Source organism: Pelobates fuscus, chromosome 4 (genome assembly GCF_036172605.1).
Source record: "Pelobates fuscus isolate aPelFus1 chromosome 4, aPelFus1.pri, whole genome shotgun sequence".
Lineage (NCBI taxonomy): Eukaryota > Metazoa > Chordata > Amphibia > Anura > Pelobatidae > Pelobates > Pelobates fuscus.
This window is the reverse complement of record NC_086320.1, coordinates 296,792,935-296,820,740: the sequence shown is the minus strand read 5'-3', so window position 1 is coordinate 296,820,740 and position 27,806 is coordinate 296,792,935. Positions and strand designations below refer to the sequence as shown.

The 27,806-nt window shown below is 44.2% G+C and overlaps 1 protein-coding gene across 1 annotated transcript in view; it reads right to left on the bottom strand.

The window, feature by feature from the left end:
* The window catches only part of GPD1L (glycerol-3-phosphate dehydrogenase 1 like), a 62,455-nt gene that overhangs the window by 9,791 nt on the left and 24,858 nt on the right, over positions 1 to 27,806 (bottom strand). Inside the window, exons 5-7 of the mRNA XM_063452228.1 lie at positions 17,594 to 17,706; positions 4,483 to 4,716; positions 858 to 964 (exon numbers count right to left, since the gene is read on the bottom strand). Coding sequence (XP_063308298.1) covers positions 858 to 964; positions 4,483 to 4,716; positions 17,594 to 17,706 — 454 coding nt within the window. The remainder of the gene's footprint in view (positions 1 to 857; positions 965 to 4,482; positions 4,717 to 17,593; positions 17,707 to 27,806) is intronic.

The following is a 27,806-nucleotide window of genomic DNA, read 5'->3' as shown; positions in this document are numbered from 1 at the left end:
GGTAGCCATTTTGCGTGTGTCTGCTTGCCGTTATGGTGCGCACTTTTGGCTGTCTCCCGCGATTGCAGGCTATTTAGGTACAAGCTTGTATGGACCAGGATAACCCTCACCGGTCCTAGGGGGGGGAGGGAAGCCCGATGCTACGGGTGCTGCTTGGTTCGGTGAGTCGGGAGAGCGGCCGTCTCTCCCCAGCTCCGTGTGTTGTAGGCCCCAAGCCTCCGGTCCGGATTCTCAGCGGGCTTTTAAACAAGTGAGGTGTCCCTCTGTAGCCCCGCTTCCACGTTATAAGGCGAGGTGAGCTGGAGGACAGATTTGAGTGATTTACCCGCAGTTTTTTGTCTCAAAATCGGGCCCAGGCTCGGGAGCTCACAGAAAGCGTGTCTGTGCAGCTCCCCGGTCAGGCTTCGCCTCCCTCGTAACTGAAGGGGTTTTAACCACTTTTGCAAACGGGGATTGGGGGTGGGAGGGAGAAGGGACCTGCAGTGCCAGGAAAACTGATTGTTTTCCTGGCACTGGAGTTTCCATTTAAGAATATACTGCACCGTTTTTTCCTATGATTTGTTTCCTCTTGAGACTTATTATGGGACCTACAAGTCTTTCATTTTTACCTTTTGATGATGCTACGGACACACCAATAAAAAACAAAAACAAAATTATAATAAATGATATTATGCTAAAATGAAGTAACATTTTGGATTTGCTTTAAATTGGAGTTTTGCCGTCTTTCTCTTAATTCATTTTTTAAAATTTCACTCTACGTAGGCCTTAGTATAGAATTATTATTCTATAAGACTTTCTTTTAGTAAAACTAGACATCCTTAGACGTGGTCCTTTGTCTCAGGAAGCCCAACACTTACTTATGAACCATGGCTTTCTGTTGTAGGATGCGATAAACTTCTGCAGAGGTCTGAGGTCCCTGAAGTTTCTGCCCATTAAGCATTTCCTTTTCCAGTTCTGCAATACTCTAGACCCCCCAAAAACAAGGGGAAAAAAAGTTAGAATGGACCTGAAATCAAACTAACAGACTACATGGGAGAAATAGACAAACTAAAAAGTTGTTCAATATTTGACAGAACAGAAAGAAAGATGTTCAGAGAATATTACTCAAAGAGATCATAACATATAGTAAAACACAAAAACTGCGATATGTACAGAGCTTCTAACCAAAACTATTTTCAAGGGGTTCATAAAGGTGGTGGTGGTGCTGTTGAATCTTCATTCCACAGCATTTTCTATTCCAGAAAACATGACCAAGGGGGCAGCAGTTCTCCTTGATAAAGGCTCCTCAGACAAAATGTTATCTTTTAAGTTTTGATTTAGTTGACATGCTTGAAAGTTTTTCCTAGCCTGGCTTCTCAAGATATTGGACTGTATATCCTATTCTGCTGAGAACAGTAAGCTCGACTGAGCAGTGCCCTCATCTACCTTTTGTTCCTGTATCATTTTGTAATTGTCCCTCATATTGTTAAATTTCCCCCTTCCACAATATTGTAATGCTTGTGGAATAAGTAAGCGCTATATAACTACTACTACTAATACAGGGCTCGAGTCCTGCAGGAAAGCGTGGGAACGGCGTTCCTGCACTTTTTTCACAGCAGGAACGCCGTTCCCCGTGCAGACACTCAGGGGGCGGCAAAAAATGCCGCCCCCAAATGCCCTCTGTTCCCCCTGTCATGGGGGGGCCACCTGATTGCCCCCCCTCCTCACCCCCGGCGGGCGGCTCTCTCCCTGTCACACGCGGCGAGGGAGCTGTGTCCTCTCTGCTCCCTCTCGCCGCGTGGGTTGTCTGCTGATGCCGGGAGCCGGAATATGACGTCATATTCCGGCTCCCTGCATCAGAAAACGGCGCGCGGCGAGAGGGAGCTGAGAGGACACAGCTCCCTCGTCGCGTGTGACAGGGAGAGAGCCGCCCGCCTGGGGGGAGGAGGGGGGCAATCAGGTGGCCCCCCCATGCCAGCCTCACTGCAGCCCCACTGGACCCCAGGGACCCATCCATGCCAGCTTTCCTGAAAGGTAGGGAGGCTGGGTGGGTGGGAAATGTTTATTTGAATAATTTGTATATATGTATGTCTGTTAGTGTATGTGTATGTATGCGTGTGTATGTCTGTTAGTGTATGTGTATGTATGTGTGTGTATGTCTGTTAGTGTATGTGTATGTATGTCTGTGTGTATGTCTGTTAGTGTATGTGTGTGTATGTGTGTGTATGTGTATGTCTGTTAGTGTATGTGTATGTATATGTATGTCTGTGTGTATGTCTGTTAGTGTATGTGTGTGTATGTGTGTGTATGTGTATGTCTGTTAGTGTATGTGTATGTATATGTATGTCTGTGTGTATGTCTGTTAGTGTATATGTATGTCTGTTAGTGTATGTCTGTTAGTGTATGTGTGTGTATGTCTGTTAGTGTATGTGTGTGTGTATGTCTGTTAGTGTGTGTGTGTATGTCTGTTAGTGTATGTGTGTGTATGTCTGTTAGTGTATGTGTGTGTATGTCTGTTAGTGTATGTGTGTGTATGTCTGTTAGTGTGTGCGTGTGTGTGTATGTCTGTTAGTCTATGTGTGTGTATGTTAGTTCATGTCTGTTGGTGTATGTATGTGTGTGTTTGTGTCAGTGTGTGTGTGTGTATGAGTGTATTTACGTCTGTTATCATATGTACGTGTGTGGGAGTATGTGCTTCTGTTAGTGTATGCATGTTTGCGTGTATGTGCTTTTGTTAGTGTATGCATGTGTGTGTGCGTATGAGTGTATGTGCTTCTGTTAGTGTATGCACATGTTTGCGTGTATGTGCTTCTGTTAGTGTATGTTTGTAAGTGTCTGTCAAATCAGTGAGAGTCTGTTTGTCATTTAGTGTGTGTGTGACTATTAGTGTGTGTCCGTCAGTGTGTTTGTGTGTCTCTCTGTCAATGAATGAGTGTGTGTCAGTGAATGTGTGTGTGTGTCAAATCAGTGACGTCTGTGTGTTTGTCACGTAGTGTGTGTGTTACTGTCAGTGTGTATCTGCCAGTGTGGGTGTCTGTCAGAGAGTGTGCTTAGAGGGACACTATAGGCACCCAGACAATTTCAGCTCATTGAAGTGGTCTGGGTGCAGTGTCCCAGTCCCCTTAAACCTGCAAGTGTAATTATTGCGGTTTCTCAGAAACTGCAATAATTACCTTGAGGGGTAACCACCTCTAGTGGCTGTCTATCAGACACTAGAGGGACTTTCGGGTGGTTAGGTGACCAAAAGTCGCCTAACTGATGCTGGACGTCCTCACCCCTGTGCATGAGGACATCCAGCATCTGCTAAATACCCATAGGATTTTAACCCCATCAGTGTCGAATGAGGGAGGGGGGGCACTACAGGGAATTATAGTGCCAGGAAAACAGCTTTGTTTTCCTGGCACTATTGTATTTCTTTAAAAGGAGCAGGAAAAGGTGGAGTCTAAAGAGGAAGGGGTGGGTTCTTAATCAGGAAGCGGTGCGCCCTTGACAGGAAGGGGTGGTAAATTTAGATTAGGGGGTGCTCCGGTATAGTCATGCCTAGGGCAGCACAAAATTAAAATACACCACTGTGTGAGTGTCTGAGTATGTGTGTGCGTCTGTGAGTGTCTGAGTGCTTGTGTGTGTCTGTGAGTGTATGTGTGTGCACGCGTTTATATATGCATACGAGTGGGGGTTTTTTTGGTGGGGGAGAGTTCCCACACTTTTTTCCCCAGGACTTGACCCCTGTACTAATAGGAAATATCAATATAAACTATAGTATTACTTTTTATTATTTGGAGTACACTGGGCCCTCTTATTATATACGCAACTTTAGTTAGGACAACTGTCCAAGTTGTTGAAAGGAACGGCTATTAAAAGCCAAAATAAAAATTAAAAAAAAGGTTTGAAATGGGTTATTGAGCAAGTGCGGATTTCAAGGCTATGGTAAGCTGCAGGGTTTGGGTAATTCTTGTGTGAAGTACGACTATGAAGAAAAGCACTACAATTTCAGACAAGTGCCATATACAGTACAAACCTATGTATATTTAACTAGCAAACGCATAGTTTAAAACATCTTAATTCTAAAAGCCTCCCCTACCACAAGACTACAGATATGGTGAGTTCTGGCAGTTGTCCAGCCCCAAAAATATTTCAGCACCGTACAGTTCATCCCACGGAGAAGAACACAGGAATTATAGAACTTTATGTGTGTCTCTTTGGTTCAGTTCAGAAACAAAGGCTGGTCATTTATTTATTTAGAGAGTTCGCTAGGATGACAAGCTATGTCAATGTATCGCATATTAATGTACTTTTTGATACTTCATAGGTCTACACAATTGTCATTGTATTATTTTTGCCTCCAAATACAGCAGTACTGCTGTCATGATAAAAGGATTTTACAAACAAAAATTCTATATTTTAATCTGTGGCTTGACTAAAAATAAACTCTGATTTTCTCTATATTGTATTTCTTTGGTAGCATTAATTCTAATAAATGTGGTATAGATCATAAAAACATACCTTTCCGGTTTTAACAAAGGCCTCGGACACTTTTCGATTACGCCCTCCGTAGCAAGTAGTGATGAGATCGGCAACGCCGCAACTCTCCAAGAATGTGGTTGTAGATACTTGGCCCTTACAGAAGACTTTGGCAAAAGCGATCATCTCCATAAGACCAAGACGGATAACTGCAGCCTTGGTATTGTCTCCACAATTCAGACCATCACAGAACCCAGCACCGACAGCCACTATGTTCTGTATAGAAAGAGCAAAAGATCAAGTATTGATGGAAATTCAATTAAATGTCACACAAAGGTTGACCGTGGCTACAAAGATTGTATACCTCATTGTACACGTGAATAATCGAACACTATATATAAGCAGTATGCATTTACTATAACGCCCCCGTTCCCCCTGGAAGAATGGCATGTTATCCTTAACCAAAGCACACCATTGATGTTTAGCTCGAGGAGAGGAAGATATATTTACAAAAGAAGTAAAATAAAGGCGAGTAGAAAGAGGTCAATTATCATCCACATAGCTCTCTTGATCAAATAAATAAAATATACACCTTTTTTCCCCCTCCTCAAAAGGCATAAATCAAATTGCTACACTTTGCTGAAGGAACAAACGACATCAAAGTAACAGCCAATATATAGCAATTTATTCCACATCTGTAAACACCATCTAGCCTTCAAGGATATATTTGGATTATTTTTAGGTGAAAAAAAAACTGTACATAATAACAGTACTGCGACTTTAATCCCATTACAAGGACATTCAGCCCCCAGTTTGTTGTGTACTATCCCTCCTACTTTAAAAAAAAAATAAAAAGTGTCTATAGTAAATGTCCCCCAATACTATGTACTTTTTATATGCTTTTCCTTAGCTATTCACCAGTACTATAAGGAATCTTGCCGATTAGGTCATTTTAAGTACATCTTTGTAGTGTGATGCACTGTGGTGTGTTAGTGGTGCTTTTTGTTATTTATCTTTCCTAGTTTCCCTAGGTTAGGTGAACCCTGGATTTCATGTTTAGTAAGGAGGTCTGTGGCCTCTAGGAATCCTCCCCTTACTTCTCAAAACTGCCCATACTGGTGCATTTTCAGACACGTTTAAAATGAAGGAGTGATACATGAAGCTTTCGTGGCCAATAACTCAGCAACTTGGCAAAGTCTAAATATTGTGTGTTTTTGCACCTAGTGACCTGAATTTGACCTATTGCATGACACCATGGATTTGAGGAAGCCCTATCGGGAAACGTTTGGAAAAAATATCTGGGGCAACTGTTGAAAATAAGAAACAGGGATGCAAAGCCTGGGGAAATGAATCAATGAGCGTAATCTGGTCTATCTGAAGAAGAACTTCAGATAGACTAATGACTAATGCCCTTTCATTACAAGATAATTTGGTTTATCCAATGGCAGGTTCACTTTAAATACACAGGTTTGTGAAGGACACTTTTGCAAATAAACTCTCAGATAAGATCATATCAATATAGAATAAAAAAAACCCCACAAAAAACCCAGACTTTAAAAATGACAATATGGGCATATCAAAATCAATTTTAACCAGAGACATTACTAAATCAATATGAAATTCAGTTGAAAAAAATGGGTGCTTTCCACTTATTTAATCAGAAATCACAAAGATCTCTGATGTATAATATAAATTACAGTCTTGAGCTGTTCATACGTACTTCCCATAGTTCAAAAATACAGAAGTTGTGTTCAGTGTCTGGAGAATAATTACCTTTTCAGTTTTAATGTTATATAGAGTGTCTGCTTGAATGTTTATTGACAGCGTACATTTAAAAGGACCATAAAAAAATATATTAACAAGCTTCAACAGTTAATGAGGACAAGCTTGAACATACAACCTTAAATAAATCCACAATGAAAGAAGATGCAGCAAATTGGTTTTTAATATTTACTATGCCATCGGGTGGGTAGATTACTTTTCCCAGGCAGCGCATTACAGTTCCAAGTTTAAAAAGCAGAATTGTTATAGAAGGAAGACGAATCAGAATATTGGAGTTGCTTAAAAGTAGATTCTTTTAAGTACCGGTAGGCTTTTTCTAAGCAGGAGTTGAAAAAGAGAACTGCAAAAATGTGGACAGATGTTGGATTTTTTTTTTTTTTTTTTAACGCAGCAAATCTGCTTAAAGGGATACTATAGTCACCTGAACAACTTTGGCTTAATGAAGCAGTTTTGGTGTATATAACATGCCCCTGCAGCCTCACTGCTCAATCCTCTGCCATTTAGGAGTTAAATCCCTTTGTTTATGAACCCTAGTCACACCTCCCTGCATGTGACTTGCACAGCCTTCCATAAACACTTCCTGTAAAGAGAGCCCTATTTAGGCTTCCTTTATTGCAAGTTCCGTTTAATTAAGATTTTCTTATCCCCTGCTATGTTAATAGCTTGCTAGACCCTGCAAGAGCCTCCTGTATGTGATTAAAGTTCAATTTAGAGATTGAGATACAATTATTTAAGGTAAATTACATCTGTTTGAAAGTGAAACTAGTTTTTTTTTTCATGCAGGCTCTGTCAATCATAAACAGAAACAAAGTGATTTAACTCCTAAATGACAGTGAATTGAGCAGTGAAATTGCAGGGGAATGATCTATACACAAAAACTGCTTTTTTTAGCTAAAGTAATTTAGGTGGCTATAGTGTTCCTTTAACTTTAAAGGGTTAAAAAGCAAGACTGCAGGATCCTCCATAGATACAGCCAATTCCTTGCAACCGTCACTTGTGACAGCTGTTGGAATTGACTCTTGGACTTTGCCTTGAGTTTAAGAAAGTGAGGTGGAGGAGAAACACAGACAAAGTTCCTCCTTACCAAAAACCTCCTAAATGTGACCAGTTTGTTATAAGGAAGCCCAACATAAGCAACTAAGATGAAACCCAGGTACTTCTACTAATCCATGGAGACAGATGAACAGCTGCAGGCACATGTTTCAGCAGCAAATGGGGATTTGAGCAACTGACAGCCTAACCAAGCATGTCAAACTTGCGGCCCACAACAAATATATTTGCGGCCCACCTGCCCTGGGGCAGCTTTGTACTGTGGCTGCGACCAGCAGCAAGACATGAAAGATATTTCCGGTCTAATTGTCTTACCTCCCACAAGCCAGCCACTTCCCCATCCCTCCCGATTGCAGTGCCAGAGGAGTGTCTGGCCTGCTTGAGCAGAGAAGAGCAGGGCTGGAACTAGGGGACGGCCAGCTCATCTTAAGGTAGGAGAAGACGGACTTGGGGGACCTTCCTGTGTAGCGTTTTAATGGGGAGGGCGGGGCAGTGTATTAATTTGAGAAATGCAGAGGGCACTGTATTCATTTGGGGGAGAGAGGAAGCCAGTGTACTAAATTACGGGAGGGAGGTGGCACGAGGCCCCAGTATATTAAATTGGGGGAGGGAGTGGGGCAGTGTATTGGAGTGGTGGGAGGGGGGCAGTGTATTAATTTGAGGAAGGAAAGCGTGTAGTGTATTAGAGTGGTGTATTAGATTGAGAGGAGGGCAGTGTATTAATTTGAGGAAGGAAAGCGTGCAGTGTATTAGAGTGGTGAGAGGGACACTGTGTTAAATTGGGGGGAGAGCAGTATATTAAATTGAGGGAGTTGGGCAGTGTATTAATTGGGGAGAGGAGTGGCAGTGTATTCCATTAGAGCAGAGGGAGGAGGGGCAGTGTATTAGATTGGGTGGAGTGGGCAGTGTATTAGAGTGGAGGGAGGGGGACCCCATATTACATTTGTGTGCAGTGTATTAGAATGGAGTGAGGGGGCAGTGTATCAGATTGGGGCTGCATGGAATGGCTGAATGCTCCTCATGGAGATGCTTATATTCCGTGCAGCTTTTTGCCACACATGCACAATAGCCTCCCAAAGCATTGGATTGGCTGAGCTGATCAAGTTTGATGATCTCAGCCAAAGTGAAGAACACACTCACAGGACTTCAAAAAAAACAAAAAAACAAGATACCATAATTTGTGTTTTTACAGCTGTGCAACAACATACATTCAGCATTCCAAACATTTCTTAATATGTCAAGGTAGTTGGACTGAAACATTGGTTAAATGCAAATGCACACCTCCTTAAAATAAATTTGCTCTTTTATTTACTTTGAAGCCCTACGAGTGTGAGGACATCCAGTGTCAGTTAGGTAGCTTTTTTTATACTGTACTTTTCTAAATAAACCAACGTTATTATGAAAACTTAAATTTTGGGGTTGTTTTGCGACCCACATAAACTTAAACCTTGTTTATTTGGCCTGTGTTCGCCTTTGAGTTTGACATGCTTAGCCTAAACTATAGGCTTCCATATGCAATTAATCATCACCAGTCGGGGGAAGGTTTAAAAACAGACCTTGGGCACGGTGGTCACCTCATATAAGTGCTGTGAAAGACATAAAAAAAAATAAAAATAATAATAATAATAAAAAAGGACTGCCTGATGGGGAGGGGATCTATTTATACCAATTTCAGGGTTCTATTTCCTGCCCTTTATACTCTGAAGAGGAGGAGCTAACCCATAAGTAAATGCTGCCATGTTTGATCAGGAAATAGTATTCTCGCATAAGGTTAAGTTGTTCAATGCAAATAGAGGAGGAAGAAAAACATGCAATCTTTGAGTGCATCAAAAACAGGAGGTAAGCAAAGACAGACATAAGCTGCATTTAAACGAAGCAAACATAATTTGAGTGTTCAGAGCATAGTTACAAGTCACAAAAATGCCCTTTAAATAATGTGGGTCTATAGAACAAAGTAAGTGCAAAAAAAATAGCATATCAGAATGCATGTTACCCAATAAGCTTTTTAAAAGGTAAGAGTGGCAGACATTTCACTTAAGTAATGTATGTTCATAAAACAACATACACTTAGTGTGCACTTTATACATTAAAAAGGCTAAACTTCGCACGTTGCGTAAGACAGGCACAGTAATGGAGGGATAATTGGCTTTGATTACTAAAATCAGACATACATGCGATATGTGATGCATTACAATCTAATGCATTTTAACATTAACAAAAGGCAATGTTATAACAAGTTATAGCACAGGAAGCAGCGTGATAAACAGACTGCTAAAAAAATATAACTAAAAAAAACTAATAGATTAAAATGAATGCTCCAGGAACCAGCACAATTTAAGGGCATATAATAAGTGTTAGTGATATATTCACTGTGATTTTTATGCATGAATATAAGAACATATCCAAGTAGGATAACATGATGATAAAAGAGAACATACAAGTAAAAAGGAAATACAATGACACATCTGTCTCAGGGGAAGGGAAGCTAATCACTGATACAGTATTTAGCAAAACAAAAGGAAGGCCAATATTCTACATGGAGAAATATGCTACAGCCATAGACCCAGTAAATAAATAAATACATTTGCCAGGAAATCGGAGTGCATCACTATCTCTAAATTGTTGAGAGGAAAGTAAGCTGTGTTACCACACTTTATCAAATAGACACGAGAACAAATACTGCCCTGTTTCATCTAGAATAGCAGCCCAGGAGGATGGCAGGCATGGCAAACGTATTACAATTAGAGGCATCTATGATACTGGCAAACCTTCTATCTTACATTAATCACCTATTTATCACTATGCTACTGCTAATGTCCCAGTGGAAGGGCTCTTCCAAATATCGAACCCTCTTGGGATGTCAAAAGGCCCCTGTGATGGAATTGCCCAGTTATCCCAAATGAGAGATAAGTCTGCCATTTGAAGATAGCTAGAAGTTCACCCTCTTGTACTTTGGAAGGTAGGAAATTAACCTTTTACTGTGACGTCTCATGGGCTACCTTGTAATGGAGGAGCTCTTTAAGTCATGTCATCAAGCTTCTTTATGACAACAATATTGCTTATCGATGGGGAAATCCTCAGTTACTAATGGAGGAATGTAAAAGTGTGGTACTGAACATGGATCACGCAGTGAAAGCTCTTGCTTTCCTGAAGGGATTGGGACTGTCGTTGCTACTTACTGCTACCTGCAGTACGTCTGGACAGACATTCTGGGAACTGGATTAGGCCCCCTCTTTAGTTCCTGTTGGCCCAAAGCCTATATATTGTACATAAAAAAGGTACTTAAGCCACCCTATCTCATATCTTTTTCATGGTATTAGACGAAGTGGGCGATTTGGTCCATTTCAGTCAGCAGAATAGCTGCAGCAGGTTTTGCTGTGGTACATTTTGTGTAATTGGCAAGGAACAAATGATAGCTCCATTTTTTATATTCCTCTCAAAAAGTCACTTTACAGCTTAATGTAGTGGTTCTGGTGTGTACAGCTTGTGCCTGCAGGCTAAACAGTTGTCACAGGTTTAGTAGATAGCGCAGCACAGATTGCAGTAACCAACTTAGAATGTACGAAGCAAAGTACAGGTAATGAGGAGGCAAAAGCGAGGTGAGCCAGGCACTAGATCGGGTCAGGCAGCACAGATTCATAAATGGGAGACAAGCCAAAGGTCAGGTATCGGTACTTGAGAAGAAAATTAGCAATAGGAAAGAAAAGGAAGAAATAGAGTGGACATTGGGAAGGGTGGCAACCCCTATCCCGAAGGAGTGTGGCCACACTGGCCTCTAGTACATGGTCTCTTGCTAGATATGCTATTGTGCCCACCATCAACATTTTTCTGCCAGTTGTGAATATGCCTGTGTCTGCCGAGGACAAAAACTCCATCTCCCGCAGGCCTTCTGTATCCATATGCCTAGCTTGCTCGACCCGGGCCACCCACAAAGATTGTGGTTGTGGTATTGATTGCTTCCAAAACATTGGCATCAGTTCCTTTGAGGGGGTTCATAAGATAAGGCACAAAAGATCTTTTACCCAGGACATACTTGAAAACGAGAGAAATCTCAATGTATCTTTCCTGGTAAAATATTTTATAAATAATAATAAATAATAATCTTTTATACGTCTGCTGAGACTTTGGCTCATCAGTTACTCTTTTCACTACTTAATAGGTTTTAAGCCAGAAATCAAGGATCTCCAAATATGAAGCAGATTGTCCCCTCCTCCCCCACAGCGCCAACAGGTGTCTGGTTGTATCGGGAACCATCTCTATTACATCTGTAATGTAGTTCCAGTGGCTCAAGAGTTTGTATCAAAAGCGTGTGTTTTCGTATCCCTGGACCATTATTAGTCAGCCCTATGATCTTGTCAAATTCAGACTTTGTAAATGTCACTTAACCATAAAAGGAGGGTAGGGACAACTGCTCTGAATCAGTGAGACATAGAGCAGACATATCACTGTGTGTGATGGGATCTCCTCACAACAAAATCTCACAGTTTATTTTTTATAGAGAAAGGCTATTTTAGTTACTGGGTAAAAGTAAGCTTGTTAGGGGGGGGGGGGGGGGAGGGAGGGTTTAAAACATTTACACATCTGAAAATGTAATGGTCAGTAATCTTTTGCAGAATACAAAAACAAATATTTTTTTTCCCCAATCAGAGCAGATGGAGCTTTGTGATTATTCTATTATCACAGCAAAGTGTAGAAATGACAGGGTTGCATGTCTGCCGCAGTGTATCTAGCCTCTCTTTTATTAATGAAGGCTACATCTGACCAAGGCAAATATTCTGCAGTTGCTTATTCAGTAAACAAGACTCATCGACTGCTCAGCAGTGTAAACACTGATTGCATTAACAGTCTGTGCACGTAGCAAACATCTGAAAACTGTAACAATAAATCAATGCAAAATATTCTGCTAAAAACAAACCAGATTGCCTGTCTCTTAAAAAGAGTGCTTCATATTTATTTATACAGGGAACATCAGATCACTATACTAAGCCTGAATACACAGTGCCAGTTATCAAGTGCCAATAACAAGCACATGGATTTTTCTTATCCATATGTGCACCATACAAATGGATATGAAATTATACAGCATACAGCATTAAGAAGTGTGAGCAATGTAGAACACAGAAGATCTCCAGCACGTGCCAAAAGAAACATTTTAAAAGAGAGAAATAATACTTTAAAAGGGTGTTTCTGTGATATGCATATGCAAGTTTAAGGTTTATGTATTTTTGAGAGATATTCCATTATGACTATCCCTTCTTTTAAAGTGACCTAAAAACCAGAGAGTTCATAATAATAACAGTAAGTGGTGTTATTTGTGTAACCCCTCTCAACCTCCCCACCCCAACAAAACAAACAAAAACGTAAAAAACAAAAAACACACTACACAAACCACTTATGCAAGTGAACGGACAGTTTCCATTAGATTGTGTGTATTTTTCATGACGAGTTGATGAGTTGGGCTTTTGTATCATACTATCAGATAATACATGCCTGGAATGCATCTTTAAATAGACACTATAGGCACCTATACATTGCAGAGTTAAGGCCAGTGGTGTATTTTGGCACGACTAAATTTGGGCCCCAGCAATTTGTGTCAGGGACACTTTTTTGACTGAGAGACACATGCCCCGCTTGATACATGCACGGACATACACTCACTCACAGATGAACAGTCATTGGCACACTCACTTTAACTGACAGACACACTGATACACCCACTCAGTGAAAGACGCAAACTCTCAGATACACATACACTGACAGACGCACACCCTCATTGATTTGACACACTGACAGACAGACACTGACAGCTACATGCACTCACAGACATATACACACAAACTTACTCACGATGACACTCCCAGTGACAGACACAAACACAAACATTCACGGACACACACACTTTCCCATACACTCACCAATTATTAATATTTTTTTCCATTCAAATCCACGTAGCCTCCCTACATTTGGGAGAGCTGGGGTGGATGCTGTCCCTGACCGCTGATGGGCTGGCTGGGTGGGCTGGCTCTGCAGGCTATGATGGGACTGCTGGCTGGGCTGGGGCTGCAGGCGCTCAATAGAGGCGTTGAAGAAACTGAGCTCTTCTTGCTCAGCTCCTTCATGCACCGCTTAGTGATGCTGGTGCCAGAGTGACATCATATTCCCGCTCCCATCATCACAGAAGGACACTCGAGAGAGCTGAGCAAGAAGAGCAGATGATAGCGCTCCCTTGTCGCCCGGTTAAATTATCAGAAGTTTTATACATTGGGGGGACCTTACGTGGCCAGCTCTTGGGCCGCCCAGGACACGAGGCAAACAAGGAATTTCGGCATTTGCCTGGGCGCTTGGGGCGGCGTTTTTTGCCGCCCCAGGCAAATGCCTTGTTTGCCTTCTGGTAAATACAGGCCTGGTTAAGACTGCCTCTATCAGACAGCCACTGGAGGGGCCTCTTGCAGTTTCAAGGAGTTTGATGCTCGCATGCATGTGCATTAGGTTCCCGAATCACTTTGATGTTGGCGGAGACTGAGCCCAACCCAGTGCCAAGGGACATTAGCGCTGGAATCAGGTAAGTGAAAACAGGGCTTTTAACCCGTTCTTTGCTGCCAGACAGGGATGAGGAGGGTGCAGAGGGTTCCCATAGTGTTAGTAACACTGCTTTGTATTCACAACACTATAGTGTTGCTTTAACCCCTTAAGGACACATGACATGTGTGACATGTCATGATTCCCTTTTATTCCAGAAGTTTGGCCCTTAAGGGGTTAAAATCTGTGGAGCACAACTTTCTCAATGCCATTTCCGTCCCTGGTTGGATAATATACCATGGGGCCAGTTTTTAAGACTTAGGAGGAACTGCTCAGAAATAGATAAATATAACCTTCAAGCTACCTCGCTTAAAAAACAATTTGTAGAAAAGGGCTATGAAGAAGGAGCCCTTAACAATACAATTCAGGAAATTGGTGAATTAAATAGAGAAGACTTATTGAAATATAAACAAAAGAAAGAAGAGGATAACAAGGATGTTATCCCGTTAATATTTAATTTTAATAGGAATCACTCCCAGTTAAGACGTATTCTCAACAATAACTGGCATTTATTGAAACAAGACGAAGATATTGCACCCTATGTAGGGGAGAAACCCAAAATTATATATAGAGGAGCTCAAAACCTCAAACAAATTTTAACATCTAGTTTTATTGAAAAAAACAGATAAGAATTTTTTAAATAGTCAAAAAAGTATATTTAAAGGTTTTAATTATTGTGGGAACTGCATGGGGTGCCGAACATCAAAAACAAGAGAGAAAAAGATTGTGTCTTTTCATTCTAATGCCAATTTTAAAGAATATAAAATAGAAAAATTTATCACATGCAAAACTAAGAATGTTGTATATGTGCTGGAGTGCCCCTGTGGCCTACAATATGTGGGTAAAACATCTAGATGTGTGGCCACGAGAACACATATATAACATAAAAAGAAGGTTTAAAACCCATAGTGTCTCTACATTTTTTGGAATACCATAATCAAGATCCAAGTGGGATCAAGTTTTATGGGATCCAAAATGTAACCAAACATTGGAGAGAAGGCGATTTGAATTCAACTTTAAGTAGATGTGAAATGGGGTGGATTTTCAACTTGGACACACTATCCCCCAAGGTTCTCAATATGGAGTTTGAGATGAATGTGCTAATTTAAGGATTGATTGATTGTTTTTATTTATTTGGTTCTAAAAAACTTTTATAAAATTGGTTTTATCAAAGCATATATAAAGTTTTTTATAAGGATGATTGTATTAATGGTCTCTTCCACCGTTTTTTCAGACCCTTCTCCTATTTTAACTATAGTTTTTTTATAGGACATACACAAATATACAAAATGTTAATATGTAGCTCTGAGATATAAGTATATGTTTATGTTTTAGAAATTTGCAAAGTTAATTTTATATAAGTTATGTGTATAAAATATGTAGTTGAATAATACAAACAAATGTTTATTACTTTTAATTATGTATTGAAATTTGCCAGGATAGTCCCATATGTTATATGTAAACAAAGATTTTCTAATATGGCGGGTTCTGCTTCGGGAATGGTATACATACTACTTCCGGTATCGGAAAAGTACGTCTGACGTCAGACGCAAATGGACGCAAAAATGGGCGGAGAAAAGAAAAGTGCCGTGAAGCGGAAACAGGAAATGAAAGACCGGAAAGACCGGAAAGAGAAGAATTGAGCGCCAAATTTGAAGATCGGACTGGTATATATACAAAGAAGTGGGACTCATGTAACATGCACTTTGAAAAAGACTTCAAAGAGTCGAAACGCGTCAGTGCTGCTATCCTTTTTTTAAATCCCTGTTTGATTTGTATATCATGAAATTTTCTAAATATCCCCACTCTTCTGGAGTTATTTGTATCTGCTGTTGTTCCTGGTACCAGTGGAGTGATCTGGAGGAGCAAAGACAATAAGAAAGGGGTTTTCTCTAAAGAACCTGACTAGTCAGAGCCTACTATACAGGTATTTCCCGGTTTACGAACTCCCGCTTTACGTTTTCCCGCCTTTACGAACGCTTTCCGGACATGCCGCCATTTTGTTTTGCCGATATTTTGTTTCAGCGCTCCGTGGATGCTGACCAAGGAGCATGCTTGGGAGCATAGAAAATATGAATATGTAGCCAGGAGAAGACAAGAAGAGAGAAAGCATAGTGTAAAAACGGGTTTGTGTATGTATGGCTGAGATTGATGTCTGTCTGTGTGTGTGGGATGGCAGAGAGGCCTCCGAAAACGGGTCTGGAATTATACAGTAATTTAAAGAACTTAAATTTTTTCTATCATCAAAAAAAACACCATGGCTATAAATGCAAACAATTGTGACTCAGAGCAAGTTATTATTTACATGCCTTCAGTGACATGATTGTTTGAACTGTTGAATATTGATCTCAGACTGTGCAGGGGGTGTCATTATTTATTATAATGCAGAGCATTATGGGCTCTTCATGATTAAATAGATAGGCAGTAAGGATGATGAGACTGTGCTGTCCTCTGCATTTCAGAAGACCTGGGGTTTGTATTCATGACAGGCAGTAAAGGGAATAGGATATTAGTTTTTTTTTTTATTTTGTACTTCATTATTGCTGTACCTGGTGCAATAATGACCCAGGCTACACAAGTGTACCTTGTGATGCAGTTTTAGGAACAGTTTGTGTAGCTAGGGCTGCTTTGTATTATGGTGTACTCACCTGAAGGTGCTGTGAAGTGTAACAGCCATCTCAAGGTACACCTGAAACTCTACTAGTGCAGATATACAGACAGAGTTGGAAACAGAAATCTAGAAATGAAAGCCAACATATATTTGCTCTGCTTTCATTTTGTATTTGTACTTAATTATATAGGTTTTCAATGGTAAAACTTCTTCGTCAGGAACGAAACCCATGTTTATTGCATTGCGGTCTATGGGAAATTAGTTCTCACTTTATGAACTCTCACTTTATGAACTAGGCTTCGGAACCAATTAGTTCGTAAAGTCGGGAACTACCTGTACGTGGCTCTGCAAAGTGTGAGTGTAAATTATACCTCTCCATTGTATATAGTTTGGTCAAACAGTATTATGCTATGTTTTCACTCTCTTATGTAGGTGAAACCCATAAGATGACCGAATGTGAATAAGTATATTATTCCTTTTTTTCTGCACTCCTCTATCTCGGTTTTAATTTGTATTTATATTAGTGTTTTTTTAAGTGGTTTTAAAACACTGGGGAGTTGCACTTGTACCTCTGATACCACTCTGACACCTTGTGTGATTTGCACTTTATTGTGTAAATATTTTTGTTTTATAACAACTTTCTCAATAGTGAAGGTAAAACGGTCATGTCCTTGAAAATGACACCACTGAATAAAACATGGAACGTGGAATATAGCACTTCCCCCTGATGCCGGCCGTGTATATGAAGGACATATTCACTTACTGGAATTTTTTTAAAATTGTACCTACCATAGTAACTTGTTTTATTCTAGCATATAAGTAGTAGTAACCTACATGTCACTAAGCACGTCAAGGGTTATTAGAAAGCTACTAGGAATATGAAACTTGCACCTCTAGTCTCAGTTATAACCAACATGCAGCTCTATGTTTTTTTGACACCTCAATTCCAGTGAATCTTAGACAAGCCCATGATTTATACTCTGGAATAATATTTTGTGTCAAACATGCAGGCCAAACTCTACATCCCTGGAAGTTGTTCAACAACTGGATCTTCAACAGCCATCTATGATACGTTGTGTGCACATGAAGCGCTGATTCACCAATTGCGTTACAAGAAGTATCAGTCTTTACCTTCAAAGCCCCACAGAGTTCCACAGTATCGGCGTCATCCACCACAGTTATACGGAAATTTGGAGTCTGCAGGAGTTCTTTAAACAGAAGGCCATTATCCAGGATTCGGCTGCCTGATAGAAGTAAATGTAAGAGATATACAGCTAGAAATTGTACATCTTATCTCTGGCAAACCATCCTCATGGACAAGTTTACCACCAAAAGATACCTAAACACCAATATTTAAATAGCGTACAGGATGTTCTGGCTCTCTAAAATTTAAATATATATACTCAAGCATGATATGCAATACACGAAAGGTTTATTTCAAATATAAAAAGACACACACACACACTTCAATAAAAGCAAACAAGACAGCAACTGTTCGTGCATTCTCCCTCCCTCGATTTTAAGAAAGTCTTTTAAACTAGAGGTACATTTGTAACCAGAATTCAAGTTCCATGCATTACTTTGTAATGCAGAAACATTGTACATGCCTCAGGAGATTTGGGGAGGGAGGGAAAGAGCTGGAAGACTGTACTTTCCGATACAGCAGCCATCAAGAGAGGTTTTTAATGACCATCATAATACACATATTAATAAACCAAGTACATTTAATAGGTGACACGTTATTACCTGATCTTCAAAGCATGAAATTGGATCTCTAGAACATTATGTCTTCCATTTGTCGCATCTCAAGATGTTTAAAAGAAAAAAAAACTTTATAGAAAGAAATTACAAAATTTTGCCTATGTCTCGAGCTTTAGAACACCTACAGTGATTTGATGTAAAAGTCTATTTATTCAGTTGGCTAGATGATATATAGTTTAATGCTTCTGTTAATTTCAATTTAAAAAAATATATATTTATATATTTTTTTGTAACAGGGAAGCTGTAATAGTGCAGAATGTTCCTTGGAGAAAAATGTTGAGTGGACGCAATATTTGTATTGTGTTGTGCGCGCTAGCAAGAGATGGTGAACAGACAATGGTTAATATTGTATGCCAATTTGGAGTTTGTGCAATGAAACGTAGCATTAGTGCTAATGGGAGCATCTACATTGTGCTCATTAAATCTGATCTGTCATATTAAAATATCTCTTCCAAGCCCCCTGGAGCTTAATTTTTTTTTTTTTTGGAAATCTTTTTATTATGATATTTTCATGTTGAGAAAGGCACTCAATTGGTAAACAGTAAGAAACTCGCAGGTTTCTGTTCTCTGTAGGCAATGTTAAGATAGTGAAGCAAGTAGAATTCAACATACATTTCAATAGAGAGACCCGCGGGTCTCCGGGTATGATAAGAATAGCTATCCAGCATAACGTTTACAGCGTGAGTATTATATATTGCGAGACGGTAGCTTTATACAGAATAACATGTATGTATCATATTAAAAGTTTCGATCAACAGGATTATATGCAGTAAACAAACATTGGTTGCATACGGGGTAAACCGCTCCCAACACAGAAACATGAGAGTCACCTAGCACTGTATTACACGAACAGTAGGGTACGGTGTCAAGGAAGGTATAGGAAAGATGGGTTCAGACTCCCAGTGGGTTCTGATTTGTGGGTCAGTTAAGTTCTCACAAAGTAAACCTAACACGTCGCGTTGGCGGGTGTAGTCACGTATCGTGGTTAGCGTCACTGTAAGGTAAGAATCCGGTCGTATAGGGATACATTATTGAGGTATGAGTGGCCCTCATATAAGGTTGGCACGGATTGGTTCCCACGGTTTGGCTGCGTATTGCCGCGGGAGGGTGTCCTACAGTCCTTGTCAATAGTGTGCTAATCTATGGTTGTTGCTCCTCTTGGCAGAGCCCGCAGTGCGCGGATATCCCAGGATGTGAATTACATAAGTTTGTTGAGTACAACGCAATTGTCAGGCATGAGCTGTGGAACCATGTCATTACAGTGTGTTTCAGCGTTAGCGTGAAGTTAGTTTGAAGTGGGTCTACGTGGTACAGGACTGTCAGCTGCGGACGTGTGAGGTCCCAGATATTTATTCGTGTGGTAACAGTGTGTGCGTCTGGGCGCGTCTCTCGCGCCCCAGAAACCTAAGCAGGTGAGCGGGTCCCGTGTGGGTCAGGAGCCCATATCGTGTTAAGGTGAGGTGGATTTGCGTGCGTCAATAACACTTCATAATGATCTCGGCCCCCCTCCCACAGGCCCCGGGACCCTTGAACTCAGCAATCATAGAGGTGGGAAAGGGGACAGGAGGATGTGAGTGTAGTAGGAAGGGATATAGGGTGAGGTGCTCTGCGTCAAGCAGAGCCCACGCCAGCTGCCCCCCGGTTAGCGGGCCCAAGGGAATCAGTTGTCTGTCTATACTGGGTAATGTATGTGAACCACGGAAGCCACAATTCCATATGTTTCGTTTCACGGCCAGTCAGGGAGGCGTGAATGTCTTCCGCTCCATGTATGTCCTCCACCCTGCGGATCCATTCTTTCTTTGTCGGCGTGTCGCTCGTTTTCCAGTGTGCTGGTATATTGGCTTTGGCTGCGTTAAGCAAGTGGCGTAGTATAGATCTTTTATAGGTCCGAATGGATTGCGTTGAGATGTGTAGTAGGGCCAGTTCTGCGTTCCATTCTGGGATATCTCCTAAAATGTCGGTTATGGCTCCTTTAATCATCGCCCAGTATGGGACGATATCCCTACAGTCCCACCAAATGTGTATCAGCGTGCCGCGTGCTGCTTGGCATCTCCAGCACAATGGGGTGATCGATGGAAAGATCCGGTGCAGCAAGGTTGGGGTCCTATACCACAATGAGAGCAATTTGTAGTTGACCTCCTGGTAGTATGAACTCATAGAGCTTTTCTGTTGCCATAGCAATGCCGTTTCCCATTGTGCGGGTGTAAGTACTTTTCCAAGTTGTTCTTCCCATTGACGGCGAAAGGTGGATGCCTGAGATTTGTCCCCGATAAGTAAGTGTTGATATAAAGCCGAGATTGTGTGGCTAAGTGGGACGCCCTGGTTGCAGAGGTCTTCAAACCAGGTGAGGTCCCGATGCAAGCGATCTTTATGTGGTATCGAGTTGTAATAATGTTGCATTTGTAGATATCTGAGGACCGTGAGGGGAGTCCTGGTATTTGTTCCCAATAGCGTGGTCAGGTCCCGCATTCCGCCCCCTTCGAGAATTTGGTAGATGGGAATGTATTTCCCAGCGCTCGCGATGGGCCATGCGCCCGATGGTAGTCCGCCCCCCAGAGACGCGTTATGCGTCAGCGGTATCATGGGGCTGGGGGTAGGCGAGATATGGCCCATGTTCCTCAGCGACCGCCATCCGAGCAGCGTTTGTTGTATCGGACCTCCGTTGTCTTCGTTGGACATCCGTCCCCGTGCTGTCCCCCATATCTCCATTTCGAGCGATGGTCCGAGTAGGCCTTTATCCAGCGCTACCCATTGTTTCGACGAAGGGTCTAGGTGCCAGTCCAGTATCCGCTGTAATATCGTGGCTTGGTGATACTTCTTGATGTCCGGGAGTGCCAGTCCCCCGTGGTTCCGCGGCCGGCAAAGTATGTCGTGACGGATTCTGGAACGGCCTCCGCGCCACACAAATTTAATTATCGCCGTTTTCAGTGAGGAGAAGAAGGTGCTCGGTATGGCCAGAGGAATTGTTTGCATGAGGTAGAGAACTCTCGGTAAGATATTCATTTTTAGTACAGCTACTCTGCCGTGCCATGTTATGTGCGGGTGTGACCATCTATTCAGATCGGCCGCTATTGACTTCAAGAGGGGAACAAAGTTGATTTGATAAGTGTCGTCCGGTGCTGTGGCCACCCAGACCCCCAGGTACTTCATTTTGCCATAGCACCACCGGAATGGGAACTGCGAGTCAAGTGACTTGTAGTCTTCCGTAGGGATCGTGATATTCAGGACCTCACATTTGGAGAGATTAAGTCTGAAGCCCGAGATCTTACCAAATGTGTCGAATTCTGCGAGTAGGCAAGGTAGCGTTGTCCTCGGGTTCCTAACGAAGAACATGAGGTCATCCGCGTAAGCGGCTACCTTATGGTGTGTGTCTTGCCACTCATATCCTTGTATGTTCGGGTTTAAGCGAATCGCCTGGAGGAGCGGTTCCAATGTCATTGCGAACAGAAGTGGCGAGAGAGGGCAGCCCTGCCGGGTGCCATTGCCAATCCCAAAGGCAGCAATCGTAGACCCGTTGACTCTTACAGTTGCATGCGGTTTACTATAGAGGGCTGATATCCACGTGAGGAACCTCTGCCCACATCCCATCTGTTGTAAAGTGGCCATCATGTACGTCCAGTCGACCCTATCAAATGCCTTTTCGGCATCAGTCGATAACAGGAGTAGTTGGGCCTTCGTCATCCTGGCGTGTTGTTGGATGGAGAATAGCCTCAGTGTGCTATCCCTAGCCTCTCGTCCCGGGATGAAGCCTGTCTGGTCTACGTGGATCAGGTCCGGTAGGAGGTGGTTAAGTCTGCTTGCTATGACCTTCGTAAACAATTTGGCATCTGTGTTTAACAAGGAGATGGGACGATAACTTCCGCAGAGCAGAGGGTCCTTTCCTGGCTTGAGCAAAACTGTAATGGTCGCCGCTAAGGATTCCGCGCCCAGGCTCCCTCCTTCATCCACCGCATTAATCGCTTTAGTCAGCCATGGCAGCAGGAGGTTGGAGTAGTTCTTATAATAGCCAGTCGAGAAGCCATCCGGGCCCGGGGCTTTGCCTGATTTGGATATTTTGAGGGCCGCCGTCAGCTCTTCCAAGCTAATCGGTGCATCAAGCACGGATGCTGAATCCTGGTCAATCTTGTTGGTGACTGTGTTGATTAAATAGTCCGATATTTGCACGCGTCGGCTTTCGTCTCGTGTCGTCCGAAGGGGAGGACGCAGGTTGTAAAGATTCTGGTAGAAAATCCGGAACTCATCAGCTATCTTCTGCGGAAAGGGGGTCACCTCGCCTGAGGCTAGTCTGAGTTTCCGTATTTGCCTGCGGGGCATGGGGCCCTTTAGCAGCCTAGCCAGGTATTTCCCCCCCTTATTAGCGTGGGCGTAGTAAAACCCTTTTGTACGCTGTAAGGTGCGAAGATGTTTTCGTGTGATGAGGTCCCTAAGTTTTCTCCTGTGTTCCATCAGTTCCCCATAGACTTCGTTCAGCTGTGACCGTTTGTGTCGGCTTTCCAGTGAAGTTATCTTCCGGTATAAGTCGGTCATCTCGGCCATGGTTGCTTTTCGCTTTTGTGACGCGATGCGGATGAAAGAGCCGCGGATGACACTTTTGTGGGCTTCCCACACAGATATTGGTGACGTTTCAGGTACATTGTTTTCGCGAAAGTAAAGTTCCAACTCCTGGTTTATTTGATCTGTAGTGGCGGGATCCAGTAGTAGAGCCTCATTGAGTCTCCAGGTCCAGGACGATGGGCGGAACAGGGGAGACTCCAATTCCATCCAGACCGAGCTGTGATCCGACCATGTGGCAGGGTCTATGTCTGACCTAAGTAGACGGGAGAGACCTTCTTGTGTTATAAAGAGATAGTCAATGCGCGAGTAGCGATTGTGAAGGGCGGAATAGTAGGTATAATCCTTCACCGAAGGGTTAAGCGTCCTCCAGCAGTCAACCAATCTCAGGTCCTCCAGTGATCTGCGTATAGACCGGATACTGCTCTGTGGGATGCAACTGTGTCCCGAAGAGGAATCCAGCATTGGGTCTAGGGGGACATTGAAGTCTCCCCCCACAATTAGGATGCCGTCTGTAAAGTCCTCCAGAATGTGTAAGGCATTCCGGAGAAAAGGGGCTTGGCGTCGGTTGGGAGCGTAGATGTTGGCCAGTGTGTATATCTTATCTGCTATGACCCCTTTTAAAAAGAGGTATCGACCTTGGGAGTCTTGAGTACGTTCGAGTTCCTTAAATTCGAGCTCAGCGGCTAGTATTATGGCCGTGCCAGCTTTGTGGGCCGTCGAATGGTTAGAGAAAAAATTGTTCGGATAGTGTCTATTTTTTAGCTGGGGCACTGCGCCCTCTTTAAAGTGGGTTTCCTGAATCATGGCCACTGTTACGTGTTTTTTCTTCAGTTCCCTCAGGAGGTGAGTCCTGCGTTCAGGTATGTTGAGGCCCCTACAATTCTGCGTGAGTACCCTCAGGGGTGTATTTTGGTAAGCCATACCCGTAGCGTGTTATCGGTGCTACCCTAGTTCACCGATGTCCCAGAGAGCCCGCGATCCCAGGGGGCAACCGGTAGAGTAGCCAAGCTCGACACAGATCACCGTAGGAAGGGAAGAGGAGGTAGAGAGGGGAAGAGATAAGTAAAAGGGATGAGAGGCAGGTAGCAAAGGCTCTAGGGTTCGAGATCAGGGTCCAGGTGCCCGGGAAACGTAGCCTGTCAGCGTCCCTCTAGTGTGACAAAAAATGGAAACTTGTGTCCCTGGTGGTCACTCCGGGATTGTAGGTATCTCGAGTGTAACCCCGTATAGAGTGATATTAATGGTAGGTCTCGTGCTGCAACCAGTGCTAGTGGTACCTCGCCTTGGTTCCAGCCCAGAAGGCGAGAGCAACCACAGCCCAGTTGCCCAACTCGTAGCACGAGTGTGTGGTGTGGGGAATGCGCGTCAGGCTCTGCCCAAGAGAATTGATTTACCTAACAGTGGGTTTGTCCGCCCCACCGGACCCCCTAGAGCTATTGTCAAGCCAGACAGATCGGTCTGTGTGTGGAGGGCGGTCATAGTGTCTCAGGAGCGTCGGGGGTGGTATAAATGGATTGTATATTGGCTATTGTCTACGTCTCAGACCCCCAGTGTCCCCTTCGAATCCCCCGGACGGGGGGGTACCTTCCCAGTCGTCGTCTGAACGTCTTCCCTGTCTCTGTATTTAGTCATGTGACTTCGTACTAGTGGGACGGGGGTTCAGAGCGCCACTCACGGGCAACGGTGGCTCCACCAGTCTATCCACCCGGAGGGAAAAGTCTGCTCTCTCTCATGGGAGTGCTAGTCAGTGTCACAGATTCGGTGTTTGGGCCATGAAATATACATTAACAAGAGGAGTGCAACAGCTTAAAAAAAAAAGAAAAAAGGGGGGGGTAAATCAGGCAATCATAACGAGACAGAATATAACAGTGTATCAACATTGACCCCCGGTGTCTCCAAACCCGCCCCTCAGCCAGCCGGGTTCCGGCACAACCCCGTTGTCGTCCAAGTCGTATGTGGTCGGTAGGGGAAGGAGAGAGAAAAAATAAATAAATAAATAATAAAAAAAGGGGGGGGGGGGGAAAGGAAAAGAAAAAGGGGGGGGTGGAGGGCTCCCCCGGTCTAGACATCGTTACCACCTTTCCCTATAGGCGTGTCTTTGAGTTCCCTCCCGGTCAGCGATAGGGGGCGTAGGCAAGGTGGGGGGGGGGGGGGGCGGTGGGTGGTAGCGGGATACCGTAAAACTACGTCTCCAGTCAGTGTCACACCCAGCACATCCCAGTAATACACCAATCAGGAAGTAGAGGCATGACAGCAATTGCATATTTAACCCACATATGTGTCCCCCACCCCACACCCCCTACATATAGGTACATGCTGATACTTGCGTAATTAGATGATATGAAGTAAAATATAATAACAATAAAATAATAATAATAAATAAAATAAAATAAAGTAGACTGAAATAAATATTCTCCCCTTTCCTTCCCTTTGCCCTTTCACTTCTCCCTCCTTATATTGTATACATACAAGGACTCATCGGCTTGACTGAGCGGAGGCCAGGAATTTCGGTGTGCAGTTCAGGGCACGAGTCAATGCGGTGGATGTCTGCTCCCTCGCCCAAAGGGTCCCCCCCCCCAAAAAAAAACCATGCGTGCCCAGGTCCCTGAAGAGAAGCCTCCCCCAAGGTGAGAAAGGTGGTAGGGCAGCCGCAGAGAGAGTCACCCGAAGAGGCCCGCAGGGCCATGCCCCGAGTCCACAGACCCCCCCATTCCCCGCCCAAATGCGGCTCACCATACCTGTAGGCGTGCTCCGTCCCGTCAAGGCCCAAACGAACTGTGGGGGTAGGTGGCAGCAGCTACAGGTGAAGTCCGGGGGACAGGTCGGTGGGACACCCGGGTTAGGGTCCCGGGGCGCCGGCTCCCATCCCGGCAGATCGGTGTTCATTCTTCAGGGGATGCCGGGTTCCTACGTCGTATTGCAGGCCGAGCAGAAGGGGAGCGGGCGTCTCTCCGCCGGGATGCTCTTTGCGGTCTCGACATAGGAGCCGTTGGTCCCAGGATCCAGTTGGGAACGGTAGGAGTTGGAAGGCCCAGGTCATCCATGAATCTCGGGACATCTTCAGGCCAGCGGATAGATATCCAGTTGTTGCGGTGCCTGGTCAGCAAAGCGAAGGGGAACCCCCACTTGTAGGATATGTTGTTGTCTCTTAGCGCTGCTGTCACAGGGCGGAGGGCCCGCCGGGCCTCTAGCGTGAGTGGGGACAAGTCGTTGTATAGGGCAACCTGTGCCCCTCTATAGGGCCACGTCGGTCTATCCCTGGCCTTCTTCATAATGTTGTCTTTAATGGGGAAGGAATGTAGGCAGCATATGAGATCCCTCGGACCGTCTTCCAGGGATCTGGGTCTCGCAATTCTATGTGCCCTTTCGAACTCAATATGCTCCGGCGATGTTGGTTGCAGGATAGTCTGGAAGAGCTCAGTGAGTATGTCCACCACATTCTCATCCGTACCCTCAGCCTCAGGCACCCCCCGGATGCGAATATTACACCTCCGACCTCTGTTGTCCAGGTCCTCGAGGTGTCTCCTCGCTGATAGGAGCATAGAGCCTTGGCGGGCAATTGCCGTGTCGGCAGACGTCTGGCGTGCTGTGAGGGCCTCAATTGCCTCCTCCGTCCGTGCGATACGGCCTGCATGGGATGTGACCTCGGAGCGGATCCCCGCTATTTCAGCCCTGAGGGTGTCTTGGATGGCGGAGGTAAGTGACTTTAGGTCGTCTTTTGTGGCCATAGATGCGGTCAGGCTCTCCAGCCTATCCTCAATCCTCTCTAGGGCGGTGCCGCCTGACCCCGGCGGGGTGGTCGGCGCCATTTTGGGGCTTCCCGTCTCTCCGCTGGCTCCCGGCTGCGGGAGCAGGTAGCCGTCCAGGGGGCCCTGTTGGAGGTTCCTGGGGGTCTGGGGTTGCTCCGGGCGCTTAGTGCGACCCATTTGGCTGAGTTAAACGCTTAGAAGGCGGCTTGTCAGGGTCCGGTGGAGCGGAGCTGTCTCTCTATGCGGCCATCTTGGTCAGAGCCGTAACCACGCCCCTCTGGAGCTTAATTTTTCAGTCAGAACAATGTTTTTAAAACTACCGGGTTTAATTGTTACGGACAGCCTTTATTAGGCAGGCAAAAAAAGCAGATCCTTACATTCCTGACCTGAACTACCCTCTTGAATGATAGCAGCTTTCTGCTAAGCGGTGAAATATACCAAAATATTTCTCGTTCTAGTAGTACAAGAACATTCACACTGCATGCAAACATCCAGGCAGATGTGAAAAGAAATACTGGTTTCTCTGAAATGTAAAGGTTTGCAGCTCAGGGCTAAGGAGACAGTGTACTTAGACCACTTGAAGGAGATGAAGTTGTCTGGAAGCCTATAGAGTCCCTTTAAAAGACCCATATCCAGGCCCGGATTGGCCATCGAGTACACCGGGCAAATGCCCAGGGAGCTGCGGTGGCCAGGGGCCCGAGGCCGGCAGGGAGATCACAGGATCTCCTCCGCCGGTCTATGCAGGGCCGGCACTAAGCACCAACCCTGCTGCGTGCCTTCATCGGCCGGTGGCGAGATCAAAGATCTCCTTCACCGGCCCACAGGCAGTTTCATGCGGCCGGCGGGGAAGAGAGGGAGGGAGACAGGAGAGGAACCTGGAAGAGCTCTATCTTGGAGCTCCGCAGGGTTCCTCTCGCGAGATTCAGAGCATTGCCATGGTAACGCTCCGGGTCTCGCAAGAGTGAACTCTAGCCCCATAGGCTAGAGTTCACTCACCACTGATGGCAGCAGCAGGATCCCCCATCCCAGGCTAAAGGTAAGAAGGGAGGGGGGGGGAGATATAATCACACACACTAACACTGCACCACTGACAGTCACAGCACCCTCACTGCATGCCTGACACTCACAGCATCCTCACACACACTGCATTCCTGACACTCACAGCACCCTCACACACACTTCCTCACATGCACATAGCACCCTCACGCAAACACAGCACCCTTACCCGCACACACACACACTGCACCCTTACCCTTACCCGCACACCCACACACACACTG